The sequence below is a fragment of the Dunckerocampus dactyliophorus genome, chromosome 6 (genome assembly GCF_027744805.1).
Source record: "Dunckerocampus dactyliophorus isolate RoL2022-P2 chromosome 6, RoL_Ddac_1.1, whole genome shotgun sequence".
Taxonomy (NCBI): Eukaryota; Metazoa; Chordata; class Actinopteri; order Syngnathiformes; family Syngnathidae; genus Dunckerocampus; species Dunckerocampus dactyliophorus.
Window position 1 is genome coordinate 18,537,798 of NC_072824.1, and position 17,530 is coordinate 18,555,327.

At 39.0% G+C, this 17,530-nt stretch overlaps 1 protein-coding gene across 1 annotated transcript in view; it reads left to right on the top strand.

Moving 5' to 3' along the window:
- Positions 1-17,530, top strand: part of helz (helicase with zinc finger) — a 59,437-nt gene that overhangs the window by 4,746 nt on the left and 37,161 nt on the right. The window contains exons 2-12 of the mRNA XM_054780489.1: positions 5,562-5,792; positions 6,728-6,764; positions 7,995-8,119; positions 10,859-10,915; positions 11,172-11,223; positions 11,432-11,507; positions 12,597-12,795; positions 12,987-13,094; positions 14,662-14,803; positions 16,242-16,397; positions 16,484-16,754. Coding sequence (XP_054636464.1) covers positions 5,580-5,792; positions 6,728-6,764; positions 7,995-8,119; positions 10,859-10,915; positions 11,172-11,223; positions 11,432-11,507; positions 12,597-12,795; positions 12,987-13,094; positions 14,662-14,803; positions 16,242-16,397; positions 16,484-16,754 — 1,436 coding nt within the window. The 5' untranslated portion in view covers positions 5,562-5,579. The remainder of the gene's footprint in view (positions 1-5,561; positions 5,793-6,727; positions 6,765-7,994; positions 8,120-10,858; positions 10,916-11,171; positions 11,224-11,431; positions 11,508-12,596; positions 12,796-12,986; positions 13,095-14,661; positions 14,804-16,241; positions 16,398-16,483; positions 16,755-17,530) is intronic.

The window sequence follows — 17,530 nt, forward strand, 5'->3', positions numbered from 1 at the left end:
TGCAGGGCAGGAATATCCGCATTGCACTGGAACAAAAACAAAAATAAATGCTCGTATCAAACGGCTGAATCTAAGATGTATATAGAATGGATTGAGAACGTCACTCTTTTACTTTCAGAGACCACTCACAAATAGTGAATAAACGATAGAGAGGGTCATAAAAATGGCAGTTTTTGACGCTACAGGGTGGATCAAAAAAAGTAGACTCTCCAAAAGATAGCTACTAAAGTTAGAGTTGAATATTTTCATGAAATATTTTTATTTGCATATGTTGGTATGGACATCATCCTTCGGTCCATACCAAAATGTATTGCATAATTGCATGCATGACTGACCACAAGCCCGTTTTCCGGTGGGCAAAAAAAAGGGTTGGAACTTAAGGAAAAGTCTTAAAATCTGATGAAAAATGAGAATTTTTGTTCCTCTACGCTGCAATACCCAGATTAACCCTTCGTTTCATGCTATTTGCACTGGGGTAATGGATATGTTTTTGTCAACTTGACCCCCATTTCTTTGGATGCGCAGTTGTGCTCTCCTCCGCATGTCCTGCACTGCTTGCCTGATCATTCCCCTGTCCCTCCGGAGGATGTTAACTTCAGCTCTGATTCGCTGTTCAATGTCGTCGAGGTCATATGATGGTGTCACATACACTAAAAATACACTTTTGTTTTGAGATGGCCCCACAGAAAAAAAGTCCAACGGTGTCAAATCAGGTGAACTCGGGGGGCCATTTCACTAGGTGGTTCAAAGCAATAACATGGTCACCAAAAAGCTCTATCAGATGATCAGTTACAGCAGGGGTCCCCGGGCCCGGGCCGTGGCTCAATTGGTACCGGGCCGCACAGAAAGAAAAAATAATTTCCATTATTTCATTTTTTTTTTCATGTTTTATTTTGAAAAGTGGCGGGATTCTCTCTGTTACATCCGTCTCACTTGACGCATGTCCAATTGTGCGTGTGCTAACTTTATCTCATGCCGCACAGATAGACTACTACTGTATTTTTACCATTTTTCTTTAACCTTATATTTGGTCTCAAATGCTGATACTCTGTGGGAATGCATAAAGGTAAGTTTTGATGACTTATTGAGTGCTAATGTGCACATTTGTCTCAAGTTAATTCATGCTAGCGCACTGCCTTTTCCCACACACGTCAAACAGCGATGTAATAATCTCTTTGGAAAAAGTTGGCTGGAACTTGAACTGGTGAATGGTGGGTCAATACATAATAAATAAGATAAATTAGATTGCTATAATGTATGACTGGGCGCCTTATATTGTGGCGTGCCTTATGTGTGCACAGAGTTCCAAAATCTGTAAATGTTGTGTGACTTTGAGCGCTCCGCTTGACTGACTGGGAGCATTTCCTGCCAACATGCTGCTTATATAGAGGAAAGGCAGACGTGACTGAGGACAGCTTGCGGACGTTGAAGGGGGCAAGGGTGCGCGTGAAAGAGGACGCTAAAGGCATGCCCCCAGTAGGTATATAGTGTCACTATGTGCATTGTGCAAAACAACATTGGTTTGGCTAAGGACCCCCGAAAATTGGACCTACGACGAGACACGCTTATGAAGCACAGTTTAAACTGCATGCTATCAGTTACGTGGAGGAACATGGGAATCGAGCGGCCGCGAGATAATTCAAGATCAACGAATCTATGGTTCGCAAGTGGAGGAAGCAGGAAAACGAGCTTAGCCATGTCAAAAAGACAAAGATGGGTTTCCACTGTTTCTGATACAGAAGATGAGGACTTTGATGGATTTGTGGATGAGGATTGATAAAAAAAAAAATAGCGTGAGTACATTGTTAGATACTTTAATAAAGTACAACCAAAGTCACTGTTTACATTGTTAAATACTTCAATAAAGTACAACCAAACTGCTAGTGTATGTTTTAGCGGGCATGCATGCTACCGTATGTTTTTTACAGTCATGGCCTAAAGCTCTGGCATCCCGAAATCTTACGAGACTAAAGTTACAATATTAGAATGGAAAACTTTTAGTAGCATGAAGTTGAAGTATCAAAGAAAGAGTTTGTTTTTTTTAAGTCGTAACATTATGAAAGACAAAACAACAAATCCAGTTGTAATGGTATGAGAATAAAGTCAAAATATTATGGAAATAAAGTCATAATTACGAGAAGAAAATTTACAAGAAGAAAGTTGAAATACACTCAACAAAAATATAAATGCAGCACATTTTTGCTCCCGTTTCTCATGAACCGAACTCAAGATCTAAAACTTGCTCTCGCAAATATTATTCACAAATATGTCTAAATCTGTGTTAGTGAGCACTCATCATCTATCCACCTTACAGGTGTGCCATATCAAAATGCTGATGCGACAGCATGATAATTGCATAGGTGTCCCTTAGGTTGGCCGCGATAAAAGCGTACTCCAATTTGTGCAGTTTAACTGTATTGGGAGTGATCCGAAGGGGTCTGAAAACCAGTCAGTATCTGCTGTGACCACCATTTGCCTCAAATACCGTATGTACCGATCCAAAGCATCCCAAACATGCTCAATGGGTGACATGTCGGGTGAGTATGCTGGCCATGCAAGAACTGGGATGTTTTCAGCTTCCAGGAATTGTGTACAGATCCTTGCAACATGGGGCAGTACATTATCATGCTGCAACATGATGTAGGGCCCTATGAACACTATTGCATATTTTCCCATTATTTTGAAGGTGGAAGTGTGTTGTATGCATTGAGAATGTCTGGTGACCGTTAAGACGAGATGGGTGCAAGAATAAACGTGCCTCTCGTATTTATTTCACTCAGAACTTGCACGATGTCAGCAGGAATTCTAAAATGCTCGTTTGCATTTATAAGTAAAACGCAACATGGTGAAAAAAACAATAATAGCTCTGCTAAACTAAGATAACCCTTCTAGCTTCCTTTCATTCACGCACGTATGAAAGGCCTTCTAAGTCTTCTTGCCAACTTCTGCTGGTGTTTCAGGTTGCCGTTTCAACATGTTTAGTTCAGGAGGAGACAGGCTAGTGGTGATTGAGTGGAGAGACTTCCCCACACAAACGTTCCTTCTCAGGGTGACGGCATTTCACCCACATTGTCAATTCCCATGAGATTCCACGTCCGCGATTTTGTGAACAAGAAACCTACGAGAGGTGATGCTTGTGGGTGCATGACACAGCAATGGGCCTCAGGCTCTTGTCACAATATTAATGTGCATTCAAAATGCCATCAGTACAGTAAAATACAGTGGTTTTTGGACTCCGCCAGACCACCCCAGTGTACCTACCCCAGTAACTACCCCAGTGCAGTTGGAAACTTTTAAATCAAAACATAAGAAACAAAAAAAGAGCTGTAATTTTACGAAAATAAAGTAAAAAAATAAGATAAACATGTTTTCTCATGAGGAAAAAAAAATGGTTTTATTAGAACAAATTGTAATTATCATCATACATCATCATCATCAAAAAACCTTGGCATGCTTTTGGATGGTTCTTTTAAATTTTGCAAACAAGGGAGTGCTGTAGTCCAATCTTGTTTTTTCCATTTGAGACAGCAAGCTAAGGTTAAACCTTCCCGCTGACGTCTTCGAGCATGTTGTTCATTTGTTTATTACTTGCCGCTTGAACTACTGTAATTCCTTGTATACTGGTCTGGACCAGTCCTCTATACTTTCTCTCCAGCTGGTTCAAAATGCAGCTGCCCGCTTATTAACTGGCACTAAGATACGGGAACGTATAACCCGAATCCTGGCCTCCTTTCACTGGCTACCTGTTACTTAGAGGATCCAGTTCAAAATTCTTCTTTTGGTTTTTAAATGACTGAATGGTTTGGCTCTTTCATATTTATCCGATTTAACGTTTGTTTCCGCTAGAACAATGAGGTCCAGCTCACAGTTGCTTTTAACCGCTCCAAGATCTAATCTTAAATCTCTGGGCAATAAGGCCTTTTCTGTCGCAGGTCCAAGGCTTTGGATTAGCTTTCCAAATTCAGTTTTTTACATCCATCCATCCATCCATCCATCAATTTTCTATGCCGCTTGTCCTCGCCCGGGTCGCGGGGGTATACTGGAGCCTATCCCAGCTGACTTAGGGCGAGAGGCGGGGCACACCCTGGACTGGTCGCCAGTCAATCGCAGGGCACATAGACAATCATTCACACTCACATTCATATACAGTGTATACATGGACAATTTAGAACCAGAATACCCGGAGAAAACCCACCCGCGCACGCACGGGGAGAACATGCAAACTTCAAATGGAGATTTGAACCCAGATCTTCCCGATCTTCTGACGTGCGGCCTTTGCCTTTTCCTGTAAAAAATTTTTTAGAATTCCTTTTTTTTTTTTTTTTTTTACATTTTGCAGTTCTTACTACCAGCATCGCGTGTGTGCTTTATGGGTTAGTGAATAAAATGCCTGTTAATAAAATGCAAAAATCCTTATATTTATTGATTGCCCTGTGATGGAGAAATGGATGTAGCCTGGTTAACGTTTGTAATGGGATGCCAGCCTCTGCACATATTGCTACAAAATCTTGAACAAACTAATGCTCATGCTTATGATTAAGGGAGATGTAGTTACCGATGTAATTCCAACTGCATACATAAGATATTTTTTATGACAGTCTTATTTTGTTTACACAGTTAGACGACATTGGGCAAGCGGCGCTGTTATTTTGAAGGGCGAATGTTCTGTGTGTGTTGAGTGTAAGACGAGCTGGGTGCAAGAATAAACGTGCTTCTCGTCTTTTTTCACTCAGAAACTACACATCGTCATGGGGCATTGTAAAAAGCTTAAATTGAAGCGGTAAAACAACGTGGTCAAAATATACTCGTCCAACAAACTAAGCTAACCCGCTAGCTTCCATTCATGCTCCGTAAAAGGAGGTTCCACCAACTTTCGCGGTGTTTATCGCCATTTTAACACTTTTAGTTAGGGAGGAGGCAGTTTAGTGTTTGTAATGAGATTCCGCCACATTGAGCGGTCCGCCGAGTAAATACTACCCACACGAATGTTCCTTCTCCTCACAATGACAGCATTTCATTCACAGTATGTCAATTTCTGGCCAATTCTGCAATTCCGTCCGCAATTTTGTTAATGCAGAAATCACAGGGCCCTAAATAGTCTGCTCCTGAATATTAGATAAGCACAAACACTGGAGGATTTTAAATCTTTATTGAAATCTTATTTTTATGGACTGGCTTTTAACACAGGGTAACCTGGGCATTGTTTTCACTGTTTTTACTGTTTTTTTAGTGTCATTATTTGTGTATTGTTTTGATTGTGTTTTTAATTGTACTTTTTATTATTGGGTATCTTTTCTGTAGTTTTGTGTTTTATTGGCTGCTGTAAAGCACTTTGGGCAGTTGAACTGTTGAAAATGTGCTGTATAAATAAATTTGACTTTGAACTTACAATATTTTGAGGAAAAATGTCATTTTTGTTGAGTTTAAATATGAAAGTAAAAAGACGGATTTTTTTTAACGTCATACTTTTATGAGAAACAAAACATTATTTATAGAAATTTATTTGGGGAATCTGACAAATTTAGTGCAACTAATGTTTTTGATGTGTTTTTTCTCATCAGAAGTTTTGTCCCTGAGTCATGGCAGACAGGAGAGCGGAGAAATCATGTGAAGAAGCCAGCAGATCGTTAGTCAGGCGGGAGTATGAGGCGGTAGTAAGCCACAGCACTGACACCTTGGCAGTCCTTGCTCCCCAAGTCCAGTCCACTGGCGCCCCTGCCTCGCCAAGCCCACCTTCCGGAAACCTCCGCAGTCGTGCCCTGCTTTACCGCATCGCTGCCTTTCTTCAGCTGGTGAGCACACTGCTGGTCCAACGTTTTGCACGCGAAACAGACGTTAATTTTGAAGATCTATGGCATTTGTTCAACAAGTTTTTTGATGAGTTTCATGAACTGCAATGGTTAAATGGAAAAGTATGGAATTGGATATTATAAATGTCCAGGTCTTAACACTTCTGTTTTCTATAATATAAAATTATGACTAACTAAATAAAAACAGAAATGGATCAACCTGTTTTCCTAAGGCGCTTGCTAGGGCAGCTAAGATGCTTTGCCCACTGTGTCTCACCAGTGGGCAACGCGTCCTTTTGTGAAGATTGACAAGTTGCTCTTATCCTCTAGCTATCCTTATAGCTAGGTAATTACATTACCTAGCTATAATCTCCTGGAAATTATATGATGACATAAAGGCATACGTACAGTATTCAGAATAATGAAAACAAAACTATTAATTCCATAAGTTATTTACATAATACTAGGACTGCAACTAATGATTATTTTTGATAAATCGGTTAAAGGTTAGGCCCTAGACCAGGGGTCGGCAACCCGCGGCTCTACAGCCAAGGAGGCTGCAGGTTGCACCTCCCTTTGCTGAGCTGGGTGATTTTCTTTTTAACATTGAAGAAGGGAAAGTGCATTTTCAAAAAGAATTTGAAATATCTGACTCACCGTCTATGTGCAGAGTCTGGAAAAAGTATGGAATTTAAAAATGTTCCGCAGGAACCCTGTAGTAAATTCCTTCAATATTATTTCCTCCAAAAAAATTATATTCTATATTATTATGGAAAGTATGACGTACACAAGTCATTTAATGATAGTGAGAGACAGTTCACTGTGAGGTAAAGATAGCATGTTGAGCGCCAATGAATTGCTGACCCTGGCTGTATGTCTAAAGTGTATTTGTTGTGGCTGGCATTCACATTTTTCCTCCTTTTTCTCTCTCCCAACAGAAAAAATATGATGATGCAGATCAAGACTGCAAACACGGTAAGCATTTAATCAGGGAAACATGTTAGTTAAATGTTTGTGTTGTCTGTTGCTGCTTTCATTCTTTGAATCCAAACTTTGTTTATCCCAGTTGTTCAGGCTAATCTCAACTCTGTCTAAAACCAGAAATTATGTCACTTAAAGCTAGCCATAAATCCATCCATCCATTTTCTATACCGCTTCATCCTCATTATGGTCGCGGGGGCATGCTGGAGCCTATCCCAGCTGACTTCGGGCGGGGTACACCATGGACTGGTCAGCCAATCGCAGGGCACATATAGACAAACAACCATTTACACTCACATTCATACCTATGGGCAATTTAGAGTCGCCAATTAACCTCACCTGCATGTTTTTGGAATGTGGGAGGAAGCCGGAGTACCCGGAGAAAACCCACGCGCACACGGGGAGAACATGCAAACTCCACACAGAAATGCCCAGGGGAGAATCGAACCCAGGTGTTCCCGATCTCCAAGCTGTTACTGTGTTGGCCAACGTGCTAACCATGCACCATGCAGCTGCCATAAATCCAATATGAATAAAAAGAAAAAAAACTTACATATTATACCACACGTTATTAAACCACTTTGGGTTTTTTTCTGCTCAAATTGCTCAAACAGCCCCATTCCTGTTTTTATCGGCCCTTGTTTTTTTTTTTTTTTTGCTCAAATTGCTCAAACAGCCCCATGCCTGTTTTTATCGGCCCTTGGCACATTTTACAATTAAACAAGAAAACTGACAAACAACAAATGTAAGAAGAGCAGCTATTTTACGAGAATAAAGTAGAAATAATAGTCATAATATTAACATAAAAAAGTTTTACTAGCAAAATGTAAAATTTAAAAACGAGCAAAAATGGAAAGGAGTGCCCAAAAAGCAATAATAAACTTTGTCACCTGTAACACTAAACTGGGATGTAGTTTTTTTTCTTTAAATATATATAACTTCTTAACATATCATGGGTTCATTTACAAAATGTAAAATATCAAAGTGGCCCCCGTATCCTTTGCTTTTACATTATGCTGTCCTTAATGGGAAAAATTTGGTCACCCCTGGTGTAGTTGGTGGCTTACATTGTTTAACAACCTGTGGTAAGCTTTGTTCAGGCGAACGCAGCCAAGTTGCAGCTTTGGTTAGAATATTTGTTAAAAGTCCTGTTGTTAGGGCAAACATTTGATGGCATTTGGATTCAGTTTGTCTCCTATTTTCTTGATTTTCTTGCTAACCTAGTCCTGGCAGAAGATAGGGCAAAGGGAGACGGTGCACTCCAGGCCAGCTTGCGCTCCATGCAGTTGGATGGCAGCCTACAGGAAGTCGCCAGCATCCTCTCTAAGGCCTTATTTGGAGAACCAATGGTACGTTGAATGTACAGAATATTCTATGCACACAGCCAGATTAGGCCACGCTAACTGTGTAATGTAAATATAGACGGTATTAACAAAGGACTTGAATGCTTGTCATTCCAGTTTGGAAGAGAATGTTAAGTTTGAATTGTAAATGGATGAATTGCAAGAGTTCAAAATCATCAAATTACTTTTAATTATTTGTCCCTAATACTTGACATTCTTTATTAATAACCTGTGAGAGCCTCACCTTGACTTAGGTATTAAAGGAAAATGGCTTTTTTTGTGGAATTTTTCCCATCATCCACAATCTTTATGTGAGACATTAACACATATGTCTCTCTCTTTTCTGTGCGTTGTAAAGAATTAAAAACAGATAAAAAGAGATAGCTCATTACTGCGCGTAATGGGATACACACCTATGCCGCCTATGAAGACCGCTATTAAAACACCTCCAAAAACCTCCAACATGGTTTTATATATATGCTGTAAACATGTAACTGGTATATTTATGATAATATGTAGTATGTGCAGTATTTTGCTGTATTTTGGTCCTTCCTGGTCACATTGATTTCACATAGCAACATAGAAACGAATACCAACACCTATCATTAACTCTTCCAAACTCAAAAATACAAACGCAGTAGCCTTGCCAGTGTGTGGTGAAGCGAGCTGGCTAGTAGCTAGCCTGTGTGGTGTGCCAAGGTGTCAATACGCCAGTAACGTAGTTCGATCGGCGTAACAATGCTAATGACAATGTTGCTGTAGCTTGGTTAATATGCAAGTCACATTATATGGAGCTTTTTGGAGTTTTTGTCAAAAGGCTTTACAGGCAGGATAAGTGTCCCCATTACGTGCATTCTTAGCAGCGTCTTTTTAGCTGTTTTTATATCTTTAGAATGCACAGAAAAGAGGGACATAGGCGTTCATGCCTCACATAAGGATTGTGGATGATGAGCAAAATTACAAAAAGGTGCGTTTTTTGTTTAAAGGTTATATACAGTATTATCTAGGGCTGTCAAAAATGACGCGCTATAATTACGGTAAAACTTTTAGTGTAATTAATGCTTGCGCACCAGACCAAGCACGCCTCTCTGTTATGACAGTAGACGGGTCTGTCGTAATAGCACAGTGGAGCGTCCTCACACAGTCACACAGAGCCTGACACTGTTTTCTAACTTCATACTGACCTGAACAGACACAGCAGTGTAATTTCAACACCATATACAGTATGTATCTCCAAGTCACACACGTCTCTAGTTCGTTCAAACTTTCTCGTTCTCATTAATCATGATTAATTAAAAAAAACAACTCGTTAACAGCCCTAATATTATATATACCGTATTAAATTTTGTATTAATTTGACAGCCCTAATATTATATATACCATATAACTAAATTATAATGTTGGCTGATGCTCGGTACACAAACCTTTTAGGCATATTTCACAACACACCAAGCTTTGATGTTAACAGTGCACAGTTGCCTGATTTAATGCATTTTTACTCATATCTGCTCAACACTTCAGTGAAATCAAGCTGTCCGCTTAGGAAGCATCACAGATTGACAACTTTACATGCTGTTGTGCAAATGGAATAGACAACAGGTGGACGGCAAGACGCCCCCAATAAAGGAATTATTAATGAATTATTCATTAATAAATTGGATTTCCATTGATAACATTAGTGTGATTTTGTTGTCAGCACATTCAGCTATGTAAAGAATATTTCATTCATTCAGATCTTGGATGTGTGATTTTAGTGTTCCCTTTATTTTTTGAGCAGTTTATATAGCATTGAGCGACGTAGTATTAGGGCCACAGTGAAATAAAATAATAATCTGAGATTGTCAAAAATTGTAATATTACGAGAAAACAGTTGTCGTATTACCAGAAAACAGTTGTCGTATTACCAGAAAAAAGTCGTAAATTTAGGAGAAAAAAAGTCGTAAATTTACAGGAAATTTTTTTGGGAATATTACGAGAATAAAGTCATAAATTTACAGAATAAAGTCATAATATTACATTTCATACGTGTCAGGGGGAACATAGAGCTTAGCTCTTGAGGAAGGAAGGCAACCTTCCTTTTGATTCGCAAGCTTTTAATTTATAACGTGGCCTTCTCTCTTTCGTTTTCCTTACCCTGGCCACAAGGTCACATAAGGCCCCCCCTCTTTTAATAGCTGTCTCAGAGTTTTTTCTATTTACTAATTTATTCTTGTAATATGAGTTTTTTATCATAACTTTACGGTTTAACTCTCAAAATCTCAGATTATTTTAATGCTCTGTCATAATAGAAAGCTACGGGGGGGCTATTGATATTACCTTTGGCCTTGGGCAAAGGTAATATCGCGACTTTCTCTCTCTCGAAATCTCAGATTGTTTTTTTTCAATGTGGCCCTAATACTCCGTCGCGGCATTAAGATCTTGCTTTGTACATTCAGAATATAATTATAATCATGTCAACACCTTTTCTGTGGTTGTAAACTCTGCCAGTAGATGGCAGTGTGCTATGTTGCTCTTTGCACTGTGAAGCTCAGCAATGACTTCCATCTGTACACACTCTTTGGGCAGCGATGATGTCATACCAATTTGAAAATCTTCATTTTGTAATGCTTTGTTAATCTCACCCATGGTGTGATGTAAATGAGTTTCTAATAGATTGTTACTAAACAAAATTTGCCTCCCCCCCTTCACAAAAACCTGTACTTAAATGCTCCATATTACATCTTCCCTCCCCATCTTCTCTTACAGAACGGCATTGTTGCAAAAGACATATCCCGATTAAAAATACTCTTTTCGGAAATAGAGGTCAGTACCACTGGGTCATGCACTTCACTGTCACATTAACTGTATTTACTTATCCATGCCCTTTTGGCCCCGTAAGTTGTATTTGCTTAATGCTTGCAGTCATAGTGGCCTTGTTGTAATCATTGTCTCGCTCAGTTTGCCTTGTAGCTCATTTTCCATTCCAGTCGTTCAACTGCTTGTCTGGATATTCTAATAGTCATGACGCAAAAATAAAATGTATCTTTATCCACCTTGCCCACATCTTTTTGTATGTTAGGCTGTAAAGAAGAGCGAGATGGCACCAGAATACACAGATGACCAGGAGGAGGGTAAGACAATATATATGATTAGCTGGTTTCTTTGTGTATCTTATATACAAAACAGCACCTGCACATATATACATATACTTTATATCTAGAAGGATTATCTTTGATGACATTATGCTCAGCTTACAAGATGGCTGAAGACAGTCTTTTGGTATGATATTAATTTGTGGCTTTTGAGTCACATTGATCATTTGATTTTATGTACTGACAGAGGTCCAAGATGGCTGGCAGTTCAGGCCCCCTCCACGAGGAGTCACCAGCAGTGAGGAGTATACCCTCTGTAAAAGGTAGAAAAAAAAGTGTGTGTGTATGTATGTATATATAAAATCACTGAGGGTTTCAAAGTTGTGGTTTGCGATCTGAAGTCAATACAGTGCTTTCATGTGACTAAAATGTCATTAATTGATATGAGCTGTACATTTAAGTATATATTATATTTGTCTATTGGCGTTTGAATGCCACCGTGCTGTTGTCTACTGTCAGCTTCCTTATTAGATGTGTAGATGGTATGTCTTGCTGACTCATACAGACCACTTGATTTGTGTTATTAAGCATAACAAAGCACTCAACATGCAAGGATAAGTTAAGAAAAAGATAGACGAGCATTGTTATGAACGTACTGTATGTATAGCTCTTGTACATCACCTGCGTGGCTAAATGTCTTCATGGGCAAAGCGTATGATGGTTGATGATCTTAATAGGAAAAAAATACAGGTGGTCCTTGATTTACAATGTTTTGTGACGACGTTTCGGCGCTCATAAATTATAAAACTTTTTGATCAATAAACCTGAGAGAGAGCACAGCACATGGGACAGAAGAATATGCGCCGCACACAGCAAGAATGCAGTATGTGCCTTCAGCGTGTGGTGAAAGAATAACATCGTTTATTGGCTACATTAATTACATTTTGCACTTCATTATGTCTCCCAAGCGGCAGTGTGCCAATGGAAAGCAAAGCCATCACGATGAAAGTGAAAAATAACATCATATAAAAGCTCAGGCTCTTTTGGTCTCCGACTGTCGCGGCCACCATTAAGGATAAAGTTCAGTGAATGCGTGAGGGTTCATAGATTCCGTGTGCTGTTAGGAGATCAGGAGGAGAAGAGGAGGTTATCCTTTCAGACTTGCATGGGACAGTATTTTATGAAGGTAAGACAGCCACAGGGTTAAAAGTAAGGAGGTGTTCTTTCTATTACGGTTTAATTGTATTTAATCTTTTTATTACTATATTTTATATGCCCTTCATGTGTTCTGTGTACAGTGTGAGTGACTTACATCACAGTCTAGGAACAGAACTCATTCGTAACCTGAGGACCACCTGTAACTTGTTTATAGAAATAGCACCAGCTGAGCATACTGTTTGCTTCTTCTGTAGGTACTTGGAGCAGGGTCTGTGTAGGTATGGGGCCCAGTGCACGTCAGCCCACTCACAGGAGGAGCTGATGGAATGGCAGAAGCGATATGCGTCACGCCTCATCCGTCTCAAGCAACAGCAAGAGAGCAAACACTTCACCGAAAACTACATGGAGACATTAATAGAGAAGTGGATGAACTCTCTCTCCCCAGAGAAAGTGGTAAGGAGCCTTGTGGAACAGGATCAGGAGTGGCTCAATAGGTAGAAAAGCCCTATTATGCAGTATATTCAGTGTAATGCAGTATGTGGCACAGTCTTACATTTCCAAGTATGCATAAATGTCTGAACTAATACATACACTTCAGAATATTGTAAATATATGATTCAACGATGTATTTCCTTCTCTCTCAGCTAAGTGACTGTTTAGAAGGAGTGAATGTTGAAACCAGCTCAAGCCTCTCTGTTACTGTCACCACCAAAAAATCCTCCCACTCTTGGACCTTCTCATTGCTCTGCAAGGTAGGAAGACAGATTAACTACCTGTCACGTATATGCAGTATAGTATAGTTAACTACGTAGAATGGCAATTGATTAAAAACAATTCAATTATGAATTTGTTTTATTATGCATTAGGGCTGCAACTAACGATTATTTTAATAGATTTATCGGTCGATTATTTTTTCGATTAATAAATAAGCTTTAGGGGCAAGCTTTGTGTTTGGCATCGGCTTGTCTGCGCTGGGGAATGGCGGTGCCTTGTTTGGTCAAGTTGTGAAGCATGTAGCAAGATGATATGGCCTGCGCAGGACAGGCACAGCCACAGCAATTTGTAGTTTCACTGTTCTACCACAAGGGTTTGTGTGTATGGATGGAAACAGTTGTGCATAAATGAATGCATTTCCCTACGCACTCTTACGCATGCTCCACATACACATCTCCGCTTGCTTTGCAAGATATCAGAAAGAGACAAATTTAGCTTTTCCAAAGTCAAAGCTGATGTGTCACTATCTTGTTTTGCCTAAAACACATAAGATTATATGTCTGCTTTCATGGATGACTAAGGAAATTTATGAGTCACATTTGAGAGGCTGAAATCAATATATTTACAGTACATTTTTAAATGAAACGATTAATGGATTACCAAAATAGTTGTCGATTCAATGGATAATTGACCAATAATCGATTAATCGTTGCAGCTCTATTATGCATATCCTTACACCTAATTGTATATGGTCATTGTTACCCATCCCATTCATTTCGGATATACAGTGGATCCCAGCGATTCAATATTCGTGACACTGCCAATCCATGGATTTTGGTAAAAAAAAAAAAAAAAAAAAAAATCTTCTCTGAAAATAGGTTGTTTTTTGTTGTTGCAGAAAACAGGTCTCTTTTACCTTAAATGAGTAATACATTTTTGACAACATACAGCATACAGTACAACATGTGTAACAATGTGACATCATTGCAAAATAGCGACTCCCTGTGTACTGTAGCTACTGAAACACTTGCTTCAACAGTCCCAATATGTTACAATCTGGCCTAGAACTACAGCGAGGTGAACACGAGTAAATGTATGATCTGTTCTGTCAATCATCTTTCACTATCATTTTGCAATTTACAATACATTAAGTGTGTGAGGCATATTTAGATTTTTAACCAGGATTGTGCCGTGATGCATTTAGCCTGTTAGCTTCCTTTGTTGCAAGCCACCACCAATTGCAATTGAAGAGGATGCAGGGAGAGTTTTGGAGTTTAATGTAATATAATCTAATTACATTCCCTTTTATTCAAAATGTTGATGCAAAGTCGGAGTAGAACGTTTAACATCAAGGTAGCAGTGGGTTTTGGAGGGGGGAAGTACGAGCCAGCATAGCATACGTTGGCACCTCGATGCAGCATGACAGTTGGTGTAAAAAATAAGACATTTTTGTGGGCATTTTAATTACTCGCAGTTGTATCTACTGTACCTGAATTTTGTCATTAGGAATCAGGTGTTACTTGAGATAGTAATGGGAGTAATGTTAAAAGATGTATTTGTGGTTCAGAATCTAATTGAATGTTCTCTTCTTTATTCTTTGATCAGCCTCCTAGAAAGTTATATCGCATAGCCCTGCTCTATGATGCCCACAGACCACACTTCTCCATCACGGGGGTCTCTGCTGGGGAGCAACTACAAATTGTCTCTGCTGGCTGTCAAGAGTGGACTCCACAAAAGGAAACAGCAGGTACAGTAATCCCTCGTTTATCGTGGTTAATTGGTTCAAGACCCGATCATGATATCTTAATTTCCACAAAGTAGGATTCAATATTAACTAATTCACTCCCAGACATTTTTCAAGACATCCCCTCCAGTACTGGCCATTTTAGATGATTTTGACTGATCTTTCAAGCCACACAGAATATTGTGTTCTATGGCTATATAAACATAGAACCTACCAAAAGACTCATCTTTCATCAGAAAGAAAAGTTTGACCTTTTTCCCGTTCTTTAGCAATCAACAGTAGAACATAGGTAAGTTTCAGGAAAATATCAGTTCTCAACAAAAAAAAGGAGGAAAAACAGCTTTTTGTGAAAAGATGCATTTCAAGCATAACTTTCACTTTGACACAAATGTTTTGCTTTTGTGACAGCTCAAATATCTGAACTGTGGCAGAATACAAAAAAGGGTTGTTTTACATCAAAATAACAATTTATTTGAAAATATAACACCATGAACTACTTAAAATTTTCACATTTGGAACTAAACTGTGTGTTCACACGCATGCATACATTAAGGTTTCCCTACAATGCGTAACCTTCTGCACGCTGCAGTCATCCATACTCTTCCACGTCATCTTTGCTGTTGTGTGTGTAAATGTATGTAAAAGATCCATGCCGAGCTCTTAACAAATGCACTTCTGCCACCTTTTGGCCGTTTTTATGGCATATAACTTCTTTTTGTCTGCATTTGCGTCATTGCTTCTTTTTGCCTCTGGAGCAAAAAACGTAAAAGATGTATAAATACTACATCTTTAGGAGCAAGCGTTCTGGTTTAAAAAAACGTATCAATACATTGTTGGTATTGAATGAGTTAATAACCTGTGAGAGCCTCACCTTGACTTGGGTATTAAAGGAAAACTGCACTTTTTTTTGGAATTTTGCACATCCACAATCCTTATGAACACGTGTCTTTCTCTATTGTGTGCGTTCTAAAGATATAAAAACAGATAAAGAGAGAAATCTCATTACTGCACGTAATCTATGCTGACTACAAAGACTGACTGCACTGTTAAAACACCTTCAAAAACCTGCAAGGTTTATGGTTTTATATACAGGTACATGCTATAACCATGTAGTAACAGGTACATTGATGATAACATGTAATACTTACAGTATTTTGCCGTATATTGGTGCTTTTAAGCATTACTGGAACTTCCTTCCTGGGCGCATTGATTTCACATAGCAACATAGAAATGAACACCTACACCTAGCATTAAATGTATGTTTATATGTTTTGTCGACAGAGAGAAAGAACTATATATTAAATATATATTATATGTACTGCACCCAGATGACAGCTCAGACCTTGTTTGCAAGGCAGCAAGTATTTAGTTCATCTGTTAGATGTTGAAGTGTAGTCTTCTTTTGTAGACTCTCATTTTATCATCTTTGCTGTATTGACAGTGGCAACAGACAATGGCATGGACCATTGTGTCTACAAGGTCGCTGTGGACTTCACCACAGAGATCTTTGGCACCTTCAGACAGACTATAGTTTTTGACTTTGGCTCAGAACCAGTTCTGATGCAGCGGATCATGGTGGATGCCGCCTCTATTGAAGGTATGCCTAATACGAATCTTCTTTATTAAGAAAACTAAAATAATGTAATGCAACATGTTTTGTTTTTGTTTGTTGGTGTTTTGCAGACCTAGAGCATCTTATGGCAGCCAAGCAGCAGCTCTTGATGACTACGAAACGCTGGGACTCTTCCTGTAAGACAATAGTTGAATTTACGCCCAATGAGACTATGTCTGATCTGGAGCGAAGCCTGCTTTCCCGCTATCAAATCCCTCTGTCGGCGGACCAGCTTTTCACCCAGTCAGTCCTGGACAAGGCTCTGACCAAAGACAACTACAAGGCCCGTTTGCATGATCTCCTCTACATAGAGGAGATTGCACAATTCAAGGAAGTTAGCAAGTGAGTAATTAGTGTTGTGTGTTGTCTGTTTTTTGCTCTTGTGTTTTGTAGGTTGCACATGATGGCACATCTGGTTTCAGTCATCACTGGCACAAACTCTTGGGACTCAACAAGCGTATTCCTTGCTAGACGTCAAGTGAAGTCAGAGCGAAAATGCTCTGACTGTTCACATAGGGATTTTGGAAACATTACCAAAATAGTCCATCATAAAGGTAAAAAGGTTCAAGAAACAATCAAAAAACACAGAGAAAGGTGGCTGCTGAACCAAAGTAAAATATTGCTGGAACTCAAAAATATTCAAGAAAATGCATCACAACAAAAAATGATAGATTTGTTATTTCCTCATACCGCCTCATCTAAATGGTCCATCCATAAAGATTACAAAGCCTGCTCTGTTGCAAAAAAACAAGATGGAAAAGTAACGCATGAAAGAGGGAAGGAACGTCTGCACCAGCCATATTGGAACCGCAAAGATGTTATTTTTATTTAATTAATATAATTTTTTTGTATTTACAGAGACAGTGCATATTAAACTTTTCTGTCAATATGCCAGAATTAGCCAAAAGGCTGGTTTTCATCTGTAATCCCTAGTCCTAATCCCATTTACTGAAGGTATATATAATCAAATAATCGGAACACAATGAGCCAACAATCAAAACATCACACCAAGACACAAACACGTAAATGACAGGATACCAACAACATAATAAACATATCTTTCGTCATTTAACACGATACTACGAGAACGCACACCTTCACAAGTTTAAAACAAATAT